The sequence below is a fragment of the Amphibalanus amphitrite genome, unplaced genomic scaffold, assembly GCF_019059575.1.
Source record: "Amphibalanus amphitrite isolate SeventyFive unplaced genomic scaffold, NRLGWU_Aamphi_draft 000010F_arrow, whole genome shotgun sequence".
Lineage (NCBI taxonomy): Eukaryota > Metazoa > Arthropoda > Thecostraca > Balanomorpha > Balanidae > Amphibalanus > Amphibalanus amphitrite.
In genome coordinates this window covers 1,822,830-1,846,695 of record NW_024881506.1, presented here as the reverse complement: position 1 = coordinate 1,846,695, position 23,866 = coordinate 1,822,830, and the positions used below count along the sequence as shown (strand labels likewise).

The 23,866-nt window shown below is 48.4% G+C and overlaps 1 protein-coding gene across 3 annotated transcripts; it reads left to right on the top strand.

Moving 5' to 3' along the window:
• The first annotated feature begins 13,408 nt into the window (after positions 1–13,408).
• On the top strand, positions 13,409–23,052 carry LOC122381270 (RNA-binding protein 7-like). 3 transcript variants are annotated; one of them, XM_043365266.1, is made up of 4 exons: positions 13,409–13,564; positions 17,327–17,445; positions 18,370–18,540; positions 21,525–23,052. In XM_043365266.1, exons 2-4 carry the CDS (start codon positions 17,362–17,364, stop codon positions 22,068–22,070), a joined length of 801 nt encoding a protein of 266 aa, XP_043221201.1. In that variant the 5' UTR covers positions 13,409–13,564; positions 17,327–17,361; the 3' UTR covers positions 22,071–23,052. The 3 variants fall into 3 exon arrangements, with proteins under 3 accessions (XP_043221201.1, XP_043221208.1, XP_043221196.1); XM_043365273.1 differs by lacking the exon at positions 13,409–13,564 and adding an exon at positions 13,625–13,654 and having other exon boundaries at positions 17,334–17,445; XM_043365261.1 differs by lacking the exon at positions 13,409–13,564 and adding an exon at positions 14,078–14,427.
• The last annotated feature ends 814 nt before the right edge of the window (positions 23,053–23,866 follow it).

The following is a 23,866-nucleotide window of genomic DNA, read 5'->3' as shown; positions in this document are numbered from 1 at the left end:
ACCAGTTCTCTCAGTAATTCAGCTAGCAATTCTCGTGCGATGTTCAAAAAGACGTTTACAGTGAGGGGCAAACTTAAGAAAAACTAACTATAGTGTCTCGAATGCCTATATTACGAACGACTGAATGATTGCGATGTATTTGTATGTTTTTTTTTTGTATTTTTACTCACTGATGATGGTGATTTTTGTATTAACACATACACCGAAACCGGTCTGATCATAATGAATTGAACTGCTATCTCGGATTTTCGATTTTTTAACCCCCAAAATCTAAAAAGTATTTTTTTTAAATAGCCAAAGAATCCTTTTTTTTTAGAATTTCAAAAAATGGAATGCATGTTGTAGCCCCTACCGTCTTCTTTTGGCATACCAAATTTGAGATCGATACCTACCTACCTCTTTTTACCTACCTCTTTTTTTTAAGCAAACAAAAAAATGTTCAAAATTGATTATCTACGTCAAAATTCAAATTTTAGTCAAAACTCATTTTTGTTAGCAATTATGGACCACGTAGCGCAAAACGAAGATCAGTATTAGACTCCCCGTGATCAGCTTCATCGAATCGATAACAATTTAATGCAAAATATCAACTTCGAAACTTGACCTTATTTGACCTGACCTTCACCAGAACATAACATTGACTGGCCTCAATGGTCGCCTTAGAACCCACATAATCGCATTTTTTCATGTAAAATTTACTACAAAACATCAAACATATACCAATCACACGACACTAGTTCATAAATTGTGACCCTCAGTGACCTGACCTGGTATCAGTGACCCCAAATAGCAAAATATGCGTAAGACAAACAAGTCTCATTTCAAGTCTCAACAAGACACATATCTTAGAATGACTGTAAACTGTGAAAAATGCGACCTTTTACCTGACCTGTGACGTCAGCGGTTGAACCGAGGTCAATGAAATTGGGTCACAAGGTAGTTTTCCGGTGGGTCTATCGAACGCAGTTTGAATGGTGAAAAGCGGCCGTTAACTTTCCGAGGGCGAAGAACCCCCCCCCCCCCTTCCCCACGGGTGGCAGGGTACGCCGATAGCGCTTGCTGCGGGTTGATAAAGTTTAAATGTCATGCAAAGAACGCTCAATGGCTTATTTTTCCATGAGAAGAGCCTAATCGAGTCCTTTTATTTCGTCGTATATCCGTGCACATAAGAGGACACAGTACACAAAGCGCTGGAACCTATATACAAATCAGGCATTACCTGCAATATCGACCAACACGCAGACACCCGTTCAACGATAACTTTAGCTGACGGCAAATTAACAACCATGCCTTTGGAACTGTAACGCCTCGAATAGCAGGATCGCTCAATAATCGGTAGCAAAGCAGGGCCTTGCGGTGTCACAAGCGCGAGTCGACACGACACGAGGCTGCACCACAAGCCTGCAGCAATATGACACAGCCACATAGACTGATTTAGACCCAGTTACCTGCCGCCTAACCTAAAAGTCAGTGACGAGAGCGGCAGTCGGCACCGAATGAAAGCTTGAAAGAGTTAAAAACAAATTAAAGGGTAAGCTTGCATGACGTTCTGCCGCCAGTATGCGAACCGGTCACATCTATCTTAGGAGCGTGCTGAAGGAGCTGCGTGTCACGCGGCTGCTTCCCGGGCGTCGATCTGGGCCACAATCCACTTGGTGTATTTGGACACGTCCGTGTAGATGCCGGGCAGGCCGGGTCGGCCGCAGCCGAACCCTGCCGACACGACGCCGGTCAGCCGGTACTGGCCGCCGAGCGGCACGGTTAGCGCGCCGCCGCTGTCCGCCTGCCGGCACACACAGACACACAGTCACACAGTCACACAGTCAGCCGCCGGGCTCCCATCTCCAGGCCATCTCAAAAGGACAAGGGGCTGTCTGTCACACAGTCACACAGTCAGCCGCCGGGGCTCCCATCTCCAGTCCATCTCAAAAGGACAAGGGGCTGTCTGTCACACAGTCACACAGTCAGCCGCCGGGGCTCCCATCTCCAGTCCATCTCAAAAGGACAAGGGGCTGTCTGTCACACAGTCACACAGTCAGCCGCCGCGGCTCCCAGCTCCAGTCCATCTCAAAAGGACAAGGGGCTGTCTGTCACACAGTCACACAGTCAGCCGCCGGGCTCCCATCTCCAGTCCATCTCAAAAGGACAAGGGGCTGTCTGTCACACAGTCACACAGTCAGCCGCCGGGGCTCCCATCTCCAGTCCATCTCAAAAGGACAAGGGGCTGTCTGTCACACAGTCACACAGTCAGCCGCCGCGGCTCCCAGCTCCAGTCCATCTCAAAAGGACAAGGGGCTGTCTGTCACACAGTCACACAGTCAGCCGCCGCGGCTCCCAGCTCCAGTCCATCTCAAAAGGACAAGGGGCTGTCTGTCGCACAGTCACACAGTCAGCCGCCGGGGCTCCCATCTCCAGTCCATCTCAAAAGGACAAGGGGCTGTCTGTCACACAGTCACACAGTCAGCCGCCGGGGCTCCCATCTCCAGTCCATCTCAAAAGGACAAGGGGCTGTCTGTCACACAGTCACACAGTCAGCCGCCGCGGCTCCCAGCTCCAGTCCATCTCAAAAGGACAAGGGGCTGTCTGTCACACAGTCACACAGTCAGCCGCCGGGCTCCCATCTCCAGGCCATCTCAAAAGGACAAGGGGCTGTCTGTCACACAGTCACACAGTCAGCCGCCGGGGCTCCCATCTCCAGTCCATCTCAAAAGAACATCAATACAGACAGGGGCTGTCTGTCACACAGTCACACAGTCAGCCGCCGGGGCTCCCAGCTCCAGTCCATCTCAAAAGAACATCCGCATCAATAGATATGAGGTCTTTTCAACCAGATGACCTATATGTGGCTGTATTACCTACTAATCATTCCAAATTAGTTACTATATTTTCTTCTATAATCCCATCATGACGCCAAAGTTCGCTGGTCAATAACTAGTTACCTCACAGTAACTTTAAGTGTTGCGTCATCAAACCACACACTAAGACAAAATTTGTATCAATATTCACAGTAATGACCGATAACACACAACCAAATGTGAGCTGTGCTGTACTTGCACTCTCCTGACACAAAGTCCTGGCTTCCGATGGCTGTGCACTGTGCAGTCCGCACGGCCTGTCCATTACTGCCATCGGATGCATCAATCACCAAACATTGCGCTTCATTTGGTTTTCGAGGTAAATGGGGGGGGGGGTCTGCCCGCTCGGGCAGCGTCCCTCACCTGACAGGCGTCCTTGCCGCCAGTCTTGTAGCCGGCGCACAGTTTCTGCTGCGAGATCTTCACCTTCTTGTTGGCGGTGTCGAACCACTGCTGGCAGGTCTGCCGGGCGAGGATGGGCACCTCGGTCCACTGCAGTGTGTCGGACCGCTCACCGCCTGCGGGCAGACCGACGGCGGCTACAGTCACCCCCACCGACGGCGGCAACAGTCACCCTAACCGACGGCGGCTACAGTCACCCAGACCGACGGCGGCTACAGTCACCCCCACCGACGGCGGTTACAGTCACCCGAACCGACGGCGGCAACAGTAACCCGGACCGACAGCGGCTACAGTCACCCGGACCGACGGCGGCAACAGTCACCCGGACCGACGGCACAGACTGCCGCCGCGGCACAGACTGCCGCCAGGGCACACTGTGCAGGGCATCCGCACACTCACCCCTGAACGCACACCCGAGTGATCACAACTCACTGTTTCAATTAACCAGGTCACGCTCATCCCCCACAGAGCCACCCGGCACCCATATATAAATCCATAACACACATGTTTCACCCTACTAGTAACATTTGCCAATGGTTTGCGTCACACAACGAAAACTGATGAAGTGCGTTCGCCGTACCTTTCCGCCATTCGTCGAGGTAGCCCCAGCCGGCAATGATCCCTCTCATTCCCACGAAGGTTTTGGCATCCTCCGTGGAGAGGCAGATCTCATCTCATCTCATCTCATCTGTATTTCACATATGTGCAACATATATAGGCATGATGAACGTCCTGGGATTGGTGCACAGCCCAAATGTCTGGGCTATGTCTAGGCACCTCTCCCGGTCAGCCGAACCAAGCCACCGCCGACAACAGCGCCGCCCCGCACGACCCTACCCGACAAAAAGCGCAGTTCCAGCGGCCGCCGCCAGGGAGCCCGCGAGATGCCGCCCCGCCAAAACCGAGCAATCGCTGATTAGAGTCGCCCTGTTTCTATTAAGAAAGACTGGAAGGAGGCAGCGACAGCTGCCTGTTGGCTTTCCGTTAGAAATGAGCCTGTTAAAAGTACGTCTACTTTCGTAGAATCGGTCATATTTATAAACTCAGGAAACACTGTGACTACGTTTTGAATAAGTTTAATTCTGGAGGTGGCGAATATTTGGCAAAACAAGATGAAATGCCTTGACCCCTCATTTTTATAGCCACATCTGCACTGAGGAGACTGTGTCAGTCCAATCCTGAAGAGGTGAGCATTGAGTTCGGATGTTTTTAGTCTCAGCCTTGTATTTAGCTTATTACCCAATTTGGTACCAAGAAAATAGTAATGAGGAGGTTTTTGAACACCGTAGTGTTTGGTGACTGCCTTCCCAAAGGACTTAAGGTTAGGCTGATTTTGTGTCTCAGCACTGAGCGAATTCCATTTGGATATGGAGTCAGGGAGAAAGGAATTCCGGAATGATGACAGGCGGCAGTGATGTGTTGTGATGTTGTCTGCGTTTCGCAACACTCTTCGTGTGTCCTGGTTGCGTGTGGAGAGTGCGATGTGATTGAGAAATTGTGGCGTGGCGATGTGTTCGCTGTTAATCTTGTAGAATTCTGAGAGTTTGTGTACTGTACGTCTTGTTTTCAACGTTTCCCACCCAACGTCGCGCAGCAGGTCGTTCGTCGGCGACCTTCTATGAGCACATGTCACAAGTCTGGCGATTTTGAGCTGCACTCGCTCTAGTCGCATAGCGTCAGTCACAGTAATATTCGAGTCATACACCACATCGCAATAATCGAATATAGGTCGCAAATAAATTTTGTAAATCAAGTTCAGAGTGTTTCGCGGAAGATAGTCAGCTACGGCATAGAGTGGACCAAGTGACTTATTAATTTTACAAATTACATCATTGATATGCTTATGGAAGCGTAAATCTGTTGAAAAAATAACTCCCAGGTGCTTATGGCTTTCCTGTATTGATACAGGTTCCCCGTCAAATAACAGTTTAGGAGGCTGACTTGGTAATTTATTAGAAAACGTCTGCTGCACGGTCTTTTGCGCGTTAAAGGTAATCCCCCACGTTCTACCGAATTGTACAATTGCGTCTAGATCTGTTTGGAGCTGCACCTTTGCTTCTTGCGAGCTGTGTCTGTGTGCTAGGAAAATTGCGGTGTCATCCGCAAATAAAAGCGTAGGACTGGTGGTGACTGCCTCAATGTCGTTCAGATACATTAAGGCAAGCAAAGGCCCCAACACGGACCCTTGTGGGCAGCCCGCTGTAATTTTCTGCGGCGCTGAAATTTCGTTTCCGACAGCGACACTTTGCTTCCTGTCCGCAAGGTACGATCCTAGCCATTCAAGGGCCTTCCCTGTAACTCCAAAAAAATGTTCACATTTAAAAAGCAGCCCTTTGTGTGGTATGCGATCAAAGTATTTGGCTACATCAAGATATATGATTGTAAAAGCACGATTACTATTCAATGCTTCATACAGTTTATGGGTTAGATAGACCAACTGCAGCTGGGTGCTGTGCGTCGGACGGTAGCCACTCTGCGTTTCTGATAAAAGCCTGTTGTCGGTAAGATGCTGGTAAATACGCTTAAAAACAAGGCGCTCGAAAATTTTTGATAGACAGGGCAACAAACTGATAGGCCTGTAATTGGTTGGGTGAGATGCAGAACCCTTTCTTTTAAAAATAGCTGTAACTCTGGCCTCCTTCCAGCTAGAAGGAAATCTTCCCTCCGACAATGACTTGTTAAAAAGGGCGGCAAGAGGTTCATAAATTAAAATAGCTACTAACTTAATTATCTTGTTGGGTAGATTATCGGGTCCACAAGATTTGTTAACATTTAACGAATTAAGCGCGTTCAGAACTTCCTGCTCGGTAACCAAGATGTCGCCCAATTCGGGAATAACTGACTCAGGGGGAGGAGGGAGCTCCGCTGGTCTTTCTGAAGTTGATTGCTTGGCAAAATGGGAATTTAGTACGTCCGCCTTTTCTTTGTCTCCTGTAGCTAGTTCACCATCGGGTTTTACGAGCGGTGGTATCTGAGATGTTTTGCGTTTTCCAATCATTTGTTTCAGAATCGCGTGATATCTGCGCGGATTTTGTTTTTCGGCTACTAATCTTTGCGACTGTTGAATTAAATACGACTTTTTGAGCCGTTTGTTAAGATCTGAGGTAGCATTCCTCTGCTGTCGCCATCTCTCCCAATCACTCGGCGAATCAGTGCGTTTGGCTATCCGAAATAACCTTTCTCGTTTCCGAATGAAACGTTTTAGTGTTGGTGTCATCCAAGATTTATCTGCATCCCTAACAGTAATTCGGCGCTTTTGAATCGCTTTAGAAGCTGCAGCTAGTATTGTTTCCGTAAAATCATTTGTTGCCCTGTCCAAGTCTTGATCTAAAATAACATCCCAGCTGACTCCAATGAGGAGATTAATGAGTAGCGCATGATCCATATTAGCATAGTCCCACACCACATGGGTGGTCCTCGTGTCAGCCTTTGTGGTTTCTATGTCAAGTGTAACGTAAACCGGCATGTGGTCAATGTTAGAGAAAGGTGACAAAGTGCCGCTCTGCATGACACTCTGAACGTCTGACACCGCAATTTGGTCTCTTAAATTGAAACAGTTGACAGATTTCCGTGTTGGCTCGCAAATAAGCTGATGCATGTCAACCTCGGCATATGTGTCGAACAGCAGGCGATCGAAGCTATTGATCCCGCTGTGCGTTACGCTACTGTTACTGAGGAAAATGTTACCACAATTTAAGTCACCCAACAGTACTATAGAAGACGCTCTGAAAGCCTGGGCCTTCAGCACATTTTCCTTTAATCTTTCTGAGAAGTCAAACTGTTGCTGCGCCGAGGGGTTGGGCGGAATGTAAATGCAGCACACAATTATTGATTTTTCACCTATTTTAACATTGGCCCAGATCCACTCTATATCGTTCGACTCGAAGTCGGTCAGTCTGTGCACTGCCAGGTTTGACCTGGTGTACAGTGCCACGCCCCCACCATGACGTGTTCGGTGTCGAGTTAGTGGCTCAGAGTAACCAGGGAGGTGGTACAGGCTCGGGTGGACGTTATTGTCGAGTTTTGTCTCTGTCAGGCAAATGATGTCAACATCGTTAATACGGGCAAAGTGAGAAAGCTCGTCAAGTCTGTCGCTTGCAGTGATGCTGTTGACATTGGCGTGGGAAATTTTCAGTTTTTTGTTGACTGGACCTGGGTTGAGTTCGACACCCCCAATAAGCAGAAGATTTAGAAGGTTGTGCAAGAGCGTCAGAAGTCTCTTTTGGGCATGTGTAAAGTGAGTGTGCTGAGGTGTATAATAGCTGAATGAACGTGTCAAGTTGCTCCGATAATACGTATGATGAGTGGGGATAGGATTAGGTAAGTAGGATTTATTGGGAAAACAGTCACCTACACCAGATGAAGAAGTCCAGATCAAGAGAGGTTCCGAGGACAGCTGACGACATCTCCTCCAGTGGCGGGTTACAGCGCTGTACAGGCTTTCAGCGCAGCAGGCGGGCGGCACCCCACAGGCCCCGCGGCGGCGCTCACCAGAATACTTAAACATAGGAAAAATCACGACGTCACCCAGAGACACAAAAGTCAAACAGCATTGACATAGATGACATTGGTGCATATAGTACGAGTGCATTTACCCGGTGCATGTTAGGTATAGCATTGTGAAAACGGTCCAGTTAACAGTCAATTCTCGAAATGGGATTCAATCCAAAACTCTGTTATCACACCCCCAAGCTAAATGGCGAAGTGGTTGCTAACGATGAAACTCTGCCCTTGTAGTTCACTGGGTTAGGTGTGGAGACAGAGTTGCCGGTGCCCTGAGGTGGCGCGAAAACCCTGAAGTGGCGCGACTAAACATAAGTTACGCGACACATTCTTCCAGTTAGGTGGGATTGCGCTCATCGAGGTGGCGCTGTCACTGACAAAAACAAACAGCAAAAAAGTACTTCAAGCGCAATTCAAACAGTGTATAGGCAAGCAGAGTTGTTACCCATTGTATTTCACATCTTACTTCCCGTGGTCAACTTAAAAAGCATGTAAACAAACAGGTCACAGGACTTAGCAGTCGTGCGCGGTCAACCTCGTTCACTTCCGTCCCCTCTCCATCCCGCCCCACCCTTGTCTCCCACTCCACCCCCTCGCCACCTTCCCTCTCCGTAACGGGGCAGTTGGAAGCAGACAGTCAGTTTACTTATCCCGCCGGTCGCTACTCACGTCACCGGCCGCCGGACAGATCGGCTGGATGTAGTCGCTCCACGCCAACTGCGTATGTAGAACGACAGCGTCATGTACAATTTAGGCAACATCAACTGCTCACAGCAAACTGCTGTTGTGACGTGGTGTCCGCGATGTCCGTTTCAGATTTAGAATAGATACTCGTACAATTTGATTTTTGAATAAAACGGCAAAAAGGCGTTCAAAACCAAAGGTTTCCAGATGACATCCTTTTCAGGACAATAATTGATACTTATGTCGACAATCGCCGAAAAATGCACCGATAAATGTAAAATGTGAATGGTAAGCAAATACAATTCGTAACAAATACAAGCAAATAGATTCGGCGCTGCTGCTGCGACTGCCTCCGCTGTCGTTGGCACTCACCTCCGCATCGAGTCTGAGCAGGGCGATGTCGTCATCAAATTGGCCGGCTTTGTAACCCTGGTGGACGATCTTCTCGGCAGGAGAGACGGTGACCCGGCCCGGCTCGGTCGAGCTCAGGTCCTGAGCGCCCACGGTGACCGTGAACTTGTCGGCCGGCCGGCCGTCGAAGCAGTGCGCCGCCGTCAGCACGTAGCGGCTGCTGATGACGGAGCCCATGCAGAAGTGGCCGCCGTGCTCGACATGGATGGAGGCCGACCAGGGGAACTGGCCGCGGTGCGCCTCCTGGCCGCCCTTGACGCGGCCCTGGCGGCCGGACAGCTGCCGCACTCCGCACGGCACGTCGGCCACTGCCGGCACAGACACGGACAACGTCTGAACAACTGGACGGCCGCGCCACCGGCTGAGAGCGTCTACAGGGTCGGGCAGGTCACGTCACTACTCACCACGCTATACAGGACAGTTGGAGGACATGCGCTCGAACCGCACGGCATGACAAATTGTGACGGCACACCGGTCCGCTATCGATACCGATGCCGACACTACCATATGCTTACGATACCTATCGGGCTGCACATGGCACGGCGACTTGCCGCGTTGAGCATGCTGCTCGCAATAAGAGTTTCTTGCTAGTTTCGACGCAGTCCTTGTTCTGACCCATTGGCGAGGAAATATTTTGACTTTTGTGTGGTTGAAAACATTGGTCTATTTTAAATTCGTTTTAACCAAAAGCACAAATCTTTTTCCATATCAGACTTCAGAGAATATTTTGCATTGCTCGAATATGCGGCGTATGAGTGGTTATCACGAATCGCTGGCAACAAGGCGTTTTTAATTGAGTCCAGTGTAGGTACGGGTTTGATTTCTCATGAAAGGTTGCCACAGGCCAGCGGGCGGAGACTTAAACTCACAGTTCATTGCTGACGCTCCGTGGAGAGATGCTCCGATGAACGAGATCAGCGCCACGATTCTGGCCATACTGATCGTGCGAGGTGGCTGAGTGACGGACCGCGGAGTCACTTCAGTGCGTCCCTGTATGGGTGTCACTGGCTGGGCCAGACCAGCCCCACTATCACTGGATGGAGATCGCGGGTCCTCGGCGACTACCACCCGTCCGCTCGGCCCGGTGTGGATCTGCACTGTCCTCCCACCCGGCGGGCGAGTGCATTTAAACCGTCCACCGAGCTACCTTGATCTGCCGTGAGCATCACAGCGCGACTCATTTCCGGCCGGACCCATGTCGGAAGCGGCTGCCAGCTTGTGGCGCAGCAGTGGTGTTGTTTCCGCACTGGGCTGGTGTCGGTGAGGGCCGGCCATCGCGCGGACGTCCGCCCCCGGGGCCGCTCGGTGCGGGCGCCACTGGTCCCGAGGTCAGCGCTAGTGGCGGCCGTGCCCCCGGCCGGAACCGTGCTGTTACGCGCCTCCTCCTAACCTCTGCCAAATACCCCTCCACGGGAATGGGGAATGCGAGTGAAAGTTAGATGCGAATTGTTTGTCGTAGCGAAACCTAGATGTCAAAGATGAGCCATGAGCGTAAGGCCATGAGCGCCTGCACTAGATTCCAGGACAAATCCTCGTAGGCGTTCATTCGTCGCCGGTCGCGCGACTATTTGTCCGCATTTCTTCGTTCGCAAAAGTTCGCGCATTTCTTTGTTCATTGTTACGCATTTCTTCGACAATCGTCTCGCATATTTTCATCGTAATTCGTAAGCGCAAATATTCGTAGCACATTTTCTCGTATCCACATTTTTTTTCATTGGCACATGAAAAAAATCAGTTTGCGTCGTTCCGTTCGGCAAACTGATTTGTGGACTGTGGTTTTTGATTCGTCCACTGAACTCTATAATGTGGAATGCGCATCGGCCGCCAAATGGTGTCCAACGGTGCCGCCATGTTGCGCAGACCAGAAAGCGGCCGCCGCCTGTGTTGGGGAATAGGGAATTCGGGACCTCGATTTACGTTTGCGGTCGCTGCACCCGTTACGCTCAAGCTATGTGGACACGGAACCCGGCATCTTACGCAGAATTGAGTGGAGAACAAGATGAAATCCTAAAAAATCATCAGCTATAAGGAACTAATACGTTAAACCCTTATAAGTCAATGGGGAAATATGAAAATTGTTATTTTGGCGCCGAGAATGATCTGAAACTATCTCAAGCATACAAAATCATGATTTCATGCACTCTTTGCAAGGTTCTATGCTTTATATTTGCATTGTTGCCCTTGCGTGACGTCATTTGTGACGTCACAAGGGTCACCATTTTTCTTCAATAACTCCCGATCAAATTGAGCTAGCGAGTCGGGAAAGCCACCAATGGACTCAGGAAGACCTGCCGAATCGAATGATATGCGACATGACCTCTTTCGACCAGCTTCGTGACCTGGGGGTGCTGACCTGACCTTGACCTGAGGTCAACACCCTAAGTTGACCTGACCCGAACAAAAAGTATATCACTCGATGCGCCTGAGCTAGCTGAACACGATGATGCCAAAATCGCGGCTCTACGGCCATTTTTGGCGAAGTTATTTACCAAAAACCGAACCCGTGCCTTAGATCACTTGACCTGACCTCAGAGGTCACCGGTTGACCTGAGACCCTTACAGCGGGTTCCTACCAGTCACTCTGCATTATACTTTGCCGCATACGACCACTTTACCGCTTAATTCTAGTTTAATTAGCGGTGCATTAGCGAGGTGGGTTCAATCAACCCCCTCGGCCGGGGCAAATGTAGGTCAGGCGAGTGAATTTGAGGAATTCTGAAGATACGATCGTGTTCCCCACTCAATTCTGCGTAAGACGCCGGGTTCCGTATCTACGTAACTTGAACGTAACGGATACGGCGGCCGCAAACGTAAATCGAGGTCCCGAATTCCCTATTCCTCAACACAGGCGGCAGCCGGTTTCTGGTCTGCGCAATATGGCCGCCACCGTTAGACACTACGGCCAATAGGGTTGAAGCGGCATTGCTCCCCTGTGGATTCGTCAGTGAAATAAAAAACGTGAACTACGAGCTAGGAATTCGGGTATTATGATAGCAGGCGTCTCACATGCTGCCACCGGTATGGGAAAAGTCGCTAGATTCGTCAGGTCTAGAGATATTTCTACCAAGTCGCTATATAGGGTATAATCACATAGCGGTGATTTCAAAAACGGAGTCAGTTTTTTTTTCTGAGCTGGCGGGGGGGGGGGCGTTTGGGGGGGATTGCCCCCCTTGCCGATAGCTCGGGAACGGCTGATCTGAGCCAGGCTTGCAAGGCGGCGTTGGAAAGCGGTCGAGTAGACAAGCCTAATTAGTAATGCAAACTATCATCGGGATACTGGGGGGGGGGGGCGTAGGGGGGATTGCCCCCCTTGCCGATAGCTCGGGAACGGCTGATCGGAGCCAGGCTTGCAAGGCGGCGTTGGAAAGCGTTCGAGTAGACAAGCCTAATTACTTAATTAGTAATGCATACTATCATCGCGATACTGGGGGGGGGCGTGTGTGTGGGGGGGGGGTGTTGCCCTTGACCAATAGCTCGGGAACGGCTGATCGGGGCCAGGCTTGCAAGGCGGCGTTGGAAAGCGTTCGAGTAGACAAGTCACTATCATCGGGATACTAGGGGGGGGGGGTGCGTTTGGGGGGATTGCCCCCCTGACCGATAGCTCGGGAACGGCTGATCGGAGCCAGGCTTGCAAGGCGGCATTGGAAAGCGTTCGAGTAGACAAGTCACTCTCATCGGGATACTAGGGGAAGGGGGGTGCGTTTAGGGGGATTGCACCCTTGCCGATAGCTCGGGAACGGCTGATCTGAGCCAGGCGGCAGGCTTGCAAGGCGGCGTTGGAAAGCGGTCGAGTAGACAAGCCTAATTAGTAATGCAAACTATCATCGGGATACTGGGGGGGGGCGTAGGGGGGATTGCTCCCCTTGCCGATAGCTCGGGAACGGCTGATCGGAGCCAGGCTTGCAAGGCAGCGTTGGAAATCGTTCGAGTAGACAAGCCTAATTAGTAATGCAAATTATCATCGGATACGGGGGTGCTTAATTGCCCCTTGACCGATCCCTGATCGGAGCCAGGCTTGCAAGGCGGCGTTGGAAAGCGGTCTCTTGGCTCTTGGCTCCGATCAGCCGTTCCCGAGCTATCGGCAAGGGGGCAATCCCCCCCTACGCCCCCCCCCGCCGTATCCCGATGATAGTTTGCATTACTAATTAGGCTTGTCTACTCGACCGCTTTCCAACGCCGCCTTGCAAGCCTGGCTCCGATCAGCCGTTCCCGAGCTATCGGCAAGGGGGCAATCCCCCCCTACGCCCCCCAGTATCCCGATGATAGTTTGCATTACTAATTAGGCTTGTCTACTCGACCGCTTTCCAACGCCGCCTTGCAAGCCTGGCTCCGATCAGCCGTTCCCGAGCTATCGGCAAGGGGGCAATCCCCCCAAACGCCCCCCCCCCCGCCAGCTCAGAAAAAAAAAACTGACTCCGTTTTTGAAATCACCGCTTTGTGATTACCCTATGTAGCGACTTGGTAGAAATATCTCTAGACCTGACGAATCTAGCGACTTTTCCCAAACCGGTGGCAGCATGTGAGACGCCTGCTATAACAATACCGGAATTCGTGGCTCATTAACTGCGCGATTCTGACAAATGTGGTGCGAAACATAAATAGGCATTGGTGCAGTCAATTGATGCGAAAAAATGTTATAGAAATAAGCATTAAATAAGGCTATGACATGGTTAAGGCATGACATGGTTAACTATTAGCTAGCAAGTAAAGTAAGTAATCAATGGCCATGAATTGAGGTACAATCAGTGATCACTGAACTCGACAATAGTTGAATTTGTGCCCAAGCTGGCTTTTCGCATGCTTGTGTTCCTTGCTTGCATTATTAAAAAAGCAATGTCTAATAATCATCCCACAATCAAATTGTTTGGACTTCTGGGCCCTGTTTCACCGCCCGACGCTGCACACGCTGCAGCGCGCTGGGAAGTGGGAGCTGAGGCACACCCCTGACCAGGGCTGCGGAGTCGGAGTCGGAGTCGGAGTCGGTCGGAGTCGACAGTTGTGACCGGAGTCGGAGTCGGAGTCGGAGCCGATATTGGAAACCTCAGCCGGAGTCGGAGTCGGAGTCACCGAAAATTTGTCGACTCCGCAGCCCTGCCAGGTGTGCGGAGTCGGAGTCGGGAGTTGGAGTCGATCGGAGTCGACATTTCTGCCCGGAGTCGGAGTCGGAGTCGGAGTTGGTTTTTGAAAGCCGGAGTCGGAGTCGGAGTCGGAGTCGCCGTAAATCCATCGACTCCGCAGCCCTGCCCCTGACGTTACTCAAATGACGTTGCATGCGTTCCGTTAGCTTATGATGAATCGCGTTTGGAACAGAGGTCCTAAGGAACCAAGTACAGAGAGAACAGAAGTTTGAGTGTGAATGCTGCTAGCGTGCCAATGGTGCTGGCGCTGGGGTGATAGCGTTTTACAATGACGTTATAGTATAGCGTCAGAGTGGAGTTTGTTGATATTGCCATGGAAACCCAACGCACTGACGTGCATAGCGCTCTGCCGTGAAACACCGCCCATGAGCTGTCAGATTTGTTTGCTGGTTGCAGAGTCTGTGGTGCAGCTCTGCCCTGAATGTGTTGATAAGGTACCTACTCCTAAACTTGGCCTTTGCTATTCCTTTATCAGTGTTGGGTTGGGGTGGGTACCTATGATGTCTAATGATGGATTGCTGCTAAGGTCTTCATTGATATTATGGCATTTATTAACTGTAGTGGAAACCCTTTGATCAATATACCAGTCAACAAAAATAAATTTGGCATGCCGTGATGTTGTCACTTGTCATTTGCTGCATGTCAATTTCAGTCTACATAGGTGCCTACCATACTGCAAAGTATGGCCATTGGCCAGTAGGCTGAGAAGGTGCACTGACCCAGGTTCAAAATCTGCATCAATCTCTCAAACAGGGTTGGAAAATCCTCACTGAAGGGGCTGAGTGTAACAAATTGCACCAGAATAAAAAATGGCCAGCCTAAATCCACACTGATCTTAAAGCCTGCATGCCAGTGAATTGGGCTAGCCTCTGCCTGGGTTACAGCAGGGGACAACCCATGTGATTGATGGGACCACCAGCACTGGCTGGTCTGTTCTGACCACCAAACACTCATTTAGACCCAAGTGCACACTGAATCACACATCAAAGCTCCAGCAATGTTTTTAGATTTCCTCATCTCTTGTTTGCTCTGTCATGTCTGTCACCAAGCCAAATCTGCACTGCTTTACACTAAATCTGCACCACTCCAAGCCTAATATGCACCATCCCAATAAGCCCACATCAATGAGATCTTGTCCAAATTGCCAATGCCATACCTACTTGGCAGACCTGAGGCTGGTCTACATAAGTATATCAGTCGGATGTGGTAATATCACCATAATTGTAATAAAAGCTCATTTCAATATTTGAAGTTTCCTTCAGTGGGTTGAAATGAATAGTTTTAATTTTAAGAAAATTGATCTAAATACTTTATTCATATGGCTTGAGCTGCTTAAGCAATCAAAGCCATGCTAAATTAGAACTTAGAAGATAGTCTTTCTAAACTATATGCCTAGAATGCTTATATATATATATATATATATATATATATATATATATATATATATATATATATATATATATATATATATATATATATATATATATATATATATATATATATATAAATTTGCTGAATTGGAATGTATTTCATGTTGCAGATTTCAGTGTCATGCAATTGTGTATGTTTTTTTTCAAAGTATTTGTAGGCATTGTTTAAGGGCCACATTTTCATTCTTTATAGTTTTGTATATCAGTAGTTAGTTCAGGTGCACACCTGTACAGTACCTAGCAATCATAGTGTAATTACGGAGCGAGCGAAGCGAGCGTAGTCTTTCCTTAGATTAAAGGTAGTGTGCCAGCTTTGTTGGACCGTATGGAGTTAATGGCCCAGATAAGGAGAACCGGATTTTTAGAACTTATCCATACCTTCAAAACTCATGGAAACGTCTTAAATTCTTCAAATTTTGAGTACCCCAGTGCGAAATTCGCCCCGACGGGTTGTCGGTCGTACCCCAACCACATTTCACACCACTATGAACAATAAATGCACACACTGAAATCGCTATTACCGATATGCTCATCCAATCAAGTTTCGATAAACCCGTTCATCATCATCTCCTGCGGTTTCGAACACGCCTGTTAGGTGGCTTCTGATGCTCGTCGAGGTCGGAATTTCCAAATACGCGTGGTGCGTCGGGCCGCGCGCTCTGACTTCGGCCAAGAAAAATGCGTCAGCTAATCATTGTCATTTCTGCCACTTGCGTGTGGTGAAATGGGGTCATAACTTATAAGACGGCTTTTTCATATCAATTATTTTACATAAAATCATATTTCAAACCATAAATAATGTTCGACAGCCAAATAAAAGAAACAATACAATACGGGCTTACAGTTTAAGGCTCGACATTGTGTTGTCTACGATTAGACAGCTGATAACTCATTCCCGTACGTCGTATGGTCGTAACACTATAATGACCTTTGCTTATTGTCACAAGTGCGCCGCATTCGCGATTGTTGCCCGACGCCTGTTTGCAGGTGAGCCCACTACAGTTGTTATACATATCTAAAAACCGATAAACTTTTAGGCGAAAAAGGCACTATTCCAGGCCCATTTTTTATTTTTTTGCGATATTAGGTAAAAACAGAAGCTTCTTATCCTAGGAAAAATAAAATGGGAAATCTTTCAAAGGTGGCACACTACCTTTAACGGAAATTTCTGAGTATGAGCGGCCGGCCGGCCGGCCGGCCGTGCGGACGCTTTTGCGAGGCTTATATCTCAGCAACCACTTGACCGATTTACATGCGGTAAATTTTGTAGGGTAGCTTCATTCCTTCTACCAAGTATTGGACTATTCCCGATGCATGTGGGTGACCCCTTATGCACGTGCCACGTGCAAAACAAAGAGGTGTCAGTTTTGTAATTGTTGCAATATCTCGGTAACTACTTGGCCGATTGCGCTGAAAGTTGGCATGTAGGTAGGCACCCACTAGGCACTGCACATCCTTGTGCCAGAGTTGGGGTGCTGCTGCACGTGCGCACGTGCAGGGGTCGTTTCCAGATCTCGAGAACGGCTCGACCGATTGCGCTCAAATTTGGTAGACAGATAGGGACCGGTTAGTAGGGTGCCGTGCACAAGTCAGTTGGGACCCATTTTGCACGTGCGCACGTGCAGGGTGCCGCTTCCAGATCTCGAGAACGGCTGGGCCGATTGTGCTCAAATTTGGCACATCGCTAGAAACCGGTCAGTAGGGTGCCGTGCACAAGTCAGTTGGAGGTACCCGCTCGAAATTTCGCACGTGCAAGACTCACCCCTCGCTCGCTCCGTTAGTCGCCCCAAAAGGCGCTATACTGGTTATATCCAAAGTGGTTGCAAAATGCAAATGATGAAAATAAGAGAGGGTATGCTGCCATCATTGTTTGATATTTATAATTTATGTTTCCACCTTTTAGTTTTCAGACTGCCCAAGACCAATGAGAGTTTTCTCATGTCTGATGTAGAGAGAACATTGTGGTGTGGAAATCTGTCCGCAGATGTCTCAGATGAGATCCTCTACGAATTGTTTCTTCAGGTGAGTGTGTGATTTCTTGCAGGGTGTAATGTGTATGCTGTGAAGCTCATAGTTAGGCAGCGATACAGTATATCAATTAGGTGTATGCATTATTTTCACAGTTAATGATGTTTGTTTGAAATTCAATGCAATGCCTGTGTTAAAGTGTTAAGTTTCTATTCATATCAGAAGAGCACTGAACTGTGTCAGTGCTGATAAAAAATAAACTAAACCAATTATATTTTTGTAAACAGGTTTAGGAACTATCTCAGAGGCCAGCTCATCTTCTTTCACCCTGCATATCTAGCAGACATGTGCATGGATCCGAGTGATGGATCTATGATCTCAGTGGATATCGAAGCAAAGTACAGGTTGGGATCTATGATCCCACCAGATCCGGCGTGAAAAAGTACATCTTGGATCTATGATCTCATATGATCTGACGATAAATTAAGAACATGGATCTATGATCTGAGTGGATCCCACCATGCACCACATTTGAAACCATATTTTATAGGGTTTCTATGGCAATAAATGCCACAAAACTATGGATTATGACGCGCGATCACATAAAATCACTAAAACAGTATGTTTGTGAGTTGAAACAAGCGTTTTTTGGGGATATATTTGTTCACAAAAAATAAGCGAGGATCTATAATCTCACTGGATCTCAAACAAAAAATGAGACTCGGATCTGTGATCCCTACGGATCTCTCGATAAATTACAGAGCTGGATCTATGATCTCGTCGGATCCGAGATCAGGATCCGTGGGATCAGATCCCAGATCCATTTTCTCGGATCCATGCACATGTCTGATATCTAGTTGTATGACTCTCGAGATACATGCAGGGGTCTTGAACCATTACACTTCGTCTGTGGCTGCCAGTAACATGAGTCTGGCCCCACTGTGATATGCACGCCACCGTCGCCTCGGTGTGCCGCAGGCGGGCCCCCTGGCGCGGGTGTCCCGGCCCCGGGACCACCAGCAGCAGCAGCCGCGCCCGTTCGCCTTCATCACCTACGAGCACGAGGAGTCGGTGCCGTACGCCGTGGAGCTGTTCCAGGGCACGGCGCTGTACGGCCGCGCGCTGCGGCTGCAGGCTCAGGGCGCTCAGGTAGGGCCAGTGGAACCGTCAGTGCTCGGTGGCCACACACTAACGGAAACCGTGCTCATTGGCTGATGAACGTTAACCCTCGCCCCGCTGGGGGGCCAATTTAGACCCCCCTGTGGTTCCTGAATAGCAAGAGAACCCGGGCATCAATCTGACACCTACACACAAAATTTCAAGTCTTAGGTCACCTTAGGTCAGGAGTTATTGAGGTCAAACTGAGGTCATGTTCGAGCAAAAATGAGCAAAAAACATGAAATTTTGAAACGCTTACAAAAGCTACAGTTACCGAGCAATATCAAAGATCTTTATATGGTCATGTACGCAAAAGGAGTTGCTGCAAAACTGCTATCTCGGATTTTCAAAGTTTTGGGATTTTAACCCCCAAGAATTAAAAAAATGATTTTTTTAGAAAAACGCAAAAAAATCCCAAAATTTTGGAAATCCGTGACAGGGCCTCGTTTCATAAAACTCTGCCGTAACTTACACCTTTCCGTAATTCACACCCTTTCAAACTACGGAGCGCAAATAAATCCGTTTCACAAAGCCACAACTGGAATTGTTTACACCTCCGTAACTAAGCACATTTGCGTAGTTACCGTAATTTATCAAGCGTCCTACAAATTACAATTTCATGTCAACACTTATTTTTTTACGAGAATTTATAAAACAATTATGTTGAATTTAAATCTTAAAAATTATGTATGAAAAAAACAAAATTGATATTGATGACCATCCTTTATTAAAACAATATATTAACCCGCGCCCCACTGGGGGGGGGGCTATTTATAGCCCCCCTCGAGTTTTTCTGCAATAACTTCCAAACCGCTGGACGGATCGACGCCGAACATACAGTACCTTTGGCTGCATCAATTTGACACCTTGTGTCAAAATTTGAACTTCGTAGCTACCATAGGTCGGCCGGAAATGGCGTCAGAGTGACGTCATGTTCGGCCGATTTCGACGCAAAACATTGAACCAAGGCAATCGCTCCCAAGAGCTCAGTTTTTAAGCTAGATCCAATTTCTTTGCATGAAAGGACTCAGAATTGACCGCGCTATCAAACTGCTATCTCGAATTTTCAAAATTTTTTTTATAAATTTCGAAAGTTTAATATAATAATATTCAAAATATGTATTTTTATATTTTTTTCAAAAAGTTTTTGACTTTTCGAAAAAAAACCGGAATATATGTGACAGAACGCTTGATTATGACTAACTCTAGCAAGTTTTAGCTAAATATCTTCAAAAATGGCCAAGTTATACGCATTATTGCAAAAAATTCACAATTATTAATTTTTCAAATCAATTTTTCAGTACGTATTTGACATCGTACACCAATATAAATGGCACCATCGTGTTCCTGAGCTCAAACCGCATCCAATAGACACCTTTTTTGTTGAAAAATTTTAACTTCAAAATTTGACCTTTTTTGACCTGAAAGTGACCTGACCTAAGCTAAATTCGACTCAAAATGACCTCGAATGACACAGACGACATCAAATTCGAAATCTATGGCCTAAATGGACCATAAAACATGTGTCACGTGACCGACGCATGATAAAATATTTTCGTGACCTGTGATGACCTGACCTTGACCTGGAAATCAAAGTAAAAGCTTGGTACCCTCAGGGTATCTAGAGCATCTGTTTAAGAGTGTGTGTACCACAAATGAGCCTGATCTGACTTGTAAGACGGCGGCCAGAGCCCAAAATGTGAACAAGCCAAAATGCTAATAATTTTTACTTTGACCTGACCTGTGACGTCATCGGTGACCTCGAGGTCAATGAAATTAGGTTTCGCTCGACAGTTTTTCCGGGGCTATCAGACGCCGTTTGAATTTTGACGATCGGCCTAGTAGTTTCGGAGTTAAGAGGGGGGGCTATGAATAGCCCCCCCCCCCCCCAGTAGGGCGTGTTATACACAGACCCCAGTGGGGCGCGGGTTAAAAACAGCAGAAAGCCAGCTAAGCAGAAGTGCCTAACTACGAAAGTGGCGCGGCGCGGCGAATAAACAAAATTCCGATAGTGGCCACAAAAAGCGACTGGTACAGAAGATTTGCAGTTTCTTTTTCTCATTTTGGCTGTTCTTTCTTCCTCACCGGTCTCAACATTATAAAATATATTAAAAATTAGCTTCGAATCTTCACATTAATTCAAAATCACGCAACATTTTTGAGCGTAGCTTACACCACTGATATCAAGAGCTTGATAAAATATTTGGAGTTAATTACGACGTTTTATGAAACCCAAATGGCATCAATTGGTCCGGAGTCGAGCATTTGCCGTAAATGAAGCTCCGTACTTTCGATGGCGTGAATTACTCCCGACTCCGGTCTCCGGCTTTATGAAACCGAATTGGCATCAAATACGCCAAATCTGGCATAATTGACGGAACGCCGTAAGTAATTCCTTTTATGAAACGAGGCCCAGTTTTGTAGCGCCGTCTTTTCTCTACATGACCACATAAAGAACTTTGAAATTGCTTGTTAACTGTAGCTTTTATAAGCGTTTGATTTCATGTTTTTTTGCTCATTTTTTGCTCGCACATGACCTTGAGTTTGACGTCAATAACTCCTGACCTAAGGTGACCTAAGAATTGAAATTTGGTGTGAATGTGTTAAATTGATGCCCGGGAAGGTACTGAAAATTTGGCCGCTGCGCGCCGCCGTTTTCTTGCTATTCAGGAAAACCCACGGGGAGCACATTGCCACCCCCCCCCCCCAAAAAAAAAACCAACGGGGCGAGGGTTAACACTGCTCTTGTTGCCACCGTGTTGTGCCGTTGTGCCTCATTAACATTGGTGGTCCTGTTGGATGTAGTTTTTCCTCGAAACATTAGGATATGCATGACATATTGGTTTACTTTAAGATTATTTGTTACAGCTTTTAAAGTTGATCCACATAAGTTGTTGAACCTGTATTCGTGAGGTACCGACAGTGTGTTTTACGCTCACCCACCATATTGTTGATAACGGATTTCCGCTTGGCAGGCGAAGGCGAAGTTAGCGGCGTCCTCTAACGGCTCGGCTGAGCAGCGTTCTGGCGCGGGCGGCGCTGGCAGTCGCGGCGGCGACCACAGGAGCGCGGATCACCACCAGGGCCGCAGGCCGGAAAGGTATCGGCCCGGCGACGACGGCGAGCGGCCGGGCGGCAGACGCGGCGACCGGTACAGCGACAGAGCCGGAGACCGCTACGGCGCAGACAGATACGGAGACAGAGGCGGGGACAGGTACGGAGACAGGTACGGAGACAGGAGCAGGAGCGGGGACAGGTACGGAGACAGAGGCGGGGACAGATTCGGCGAGAGGAGCCGGCACGGCGGCGAGCAGCCCGACCGGCACGCCGGCCGCCACGGCTACCACGACGACCGCGAGCGGGTGGTGTACGAGGACTCGTACGGCGGCGGCGGCTCGGCGCAGCGGGCGTGGTCGGACGCCGCCGGCCGGTCGGAGCGGCGGCGACCGCAGCCGCGGGACGACGACGGCTGGCGGCACCGGCCCGACGAGCGGCCGCCGCAGCGGCGCGGCCGCTGGTGACTAGTGGGTCACCTGCTGGCCAGGCCCATGTCGGGGACGAGTCCGGCTGTGTGGCGAACTAAACTGGCACTGTGTTATCCAGAGTGAGTGAGTGTCATGGACCCACTGTGTACTCTCGCCATCGTCGCCTTCATTATCATCATCAGAACTGTTGGATACTGTGGATTACCCTCCAAAGGCTGTGTGGAAGGCTAACTTCTCTCTCTCAACTGGGGCTAGCTGAGCAAAGAGACGTGCGTGAGTCCTGTAGGCTTTAAATTGCTTGGTTTACACCAACATTTAGGTTTTCTATTTAGTATTTGGTATATTTCATATTTAATATGGAAGCTTAAATCAATGAGACGGTGCTGGCCTGTCATACTGTCATGCTGGCCTGTTGCACTGGTCTGTCAAATTATTCATCAGTCTTCATTTGTGGTAGGCTGCAACGACTAATATCTGAAGTTGCTGATTGAAAATCATGCGCAGTTTTGATTCTTATTGTAGCTTTGCTTCATGCCCTGTTTTAAGTGTTCATTTTCACAGATCTTGCCGGCCATAGTGATTTGATTAACAGGAATTAATCTAAATTTTCACGTCTCTTGTGTCCAAGTTGTAAGTCGAGAGCGTTTTACGATATCTGTGACATTGACGTTAATCGTTCAATTCTTTGCATCGTCATTGGTGTGAATATATCATGTTCATGACTCTTGTGCATATGTTAAGTGCTGATATTTCAATGTGGTGCAAAAGGTGCTCAGAGTGCTTGAGAAATTGATTCGCTGGTTCTGCCCTACCGGACGCTAAGATCAACTGCTTATTAGGGTGGTCGGTGTGCACTGGGGTGACTGTAGTTTCGTCACCCCGACCTTTTCGGGAGCATTCAGTGAACTTTGAACAGACTGCTGGAACCACACGCGGCTGCTAGGCTAACCCGGAGATGACGTCTGATTTCATGTGCTGCAACCGTCCCGAAACGATGCTAATATATTTTTGGAACGCGCCTGGCCTGTGCCACGTCTTTCTAGGAGTTTGTCATTGCTGGTTATGGCGCTGGTGTTTCCATAGTTGCATAGTTAGATCGCATGAAGTCCGTGTCGTGAACCGACACAGTGGTTCACTGATGGATTTTATTAGGTCACATTATCTTCCGTCTTTTTGTGAGAGCACGACAGCGCCTCTGATGTTAACCCGGCAGGCGGTGGGCCTCCCGGCCACCTTCCGCGCGGTGGGGGGGGGGGCATTTTTTTGCCCCTTCCCCCCGTATCTCCGAAACTACTGGACGGATCCGGAAAATTCAAACGGCGTTCGATAACCCTGTCAAATTTGTCGAAGGAAACCAAATTTCATTGACCTCAGGGTCACCGATGACGTCACAGGTCAGGTCAAGGATAAAATGTTTCACCGTTCACGGGGCTTCCAGGGAAAGCGCTATAACACCGAGTAAAACGCATTTTGTGGAAAATCAGCGATAGAGCGTCAGTTGTCTAGTACATGTGTTGCTATTAGAGGTCACTGGTCATACCAGGTCAGGTCACCAAAGGTCACCAAGGGTCACCACATGAACCCAACTTTACTAAGGTTGTGCGATGCATGTTTTATGGCCAATTTTTCATTTCCAACTCAATGGTGTTGGTTATAAGACCATCAGGTACGGTTTAGGTCACTTACTGGTGGAGGTCAGGTCAAAAAAGGTCAAATTTCAAAGTTGTTAGATTTGCATAAAATGGGTATTTATTCGATGCAGCTTGTCACGGGGAGTCTAATGGTGGTCTTTGTTAAGTCTAGCATAGGCGTAGGAACGTTTTCGAAAGTGG

Excerpts from the sequence above, each read along its gene's own strand:
- LOC122381270 (XM_043365266.1), top strand. The coding sequence starts at position 17,362 with ATGTCTGATGTAGAGAGAACATTGTGGTGTGGAAATCTGTCCGCAGAT. Across the intron at positions 17,446-18,369 it reads TCTACGAATTGTTTCTTCAG|GCGGGCCCCCTGGCGCGGGT; the intron begins GTGAGTGTGTGA and ends GGTGTGCCGCAG. Across the intron at positions 18,541-21,524 it reads TGCAGGCTCAGGGCGCTCAG|GCGAAGGCGAAGTTAGCGGC; the intron begins GTAGGGCCAGTG and ends TCCGCTTGGCAG.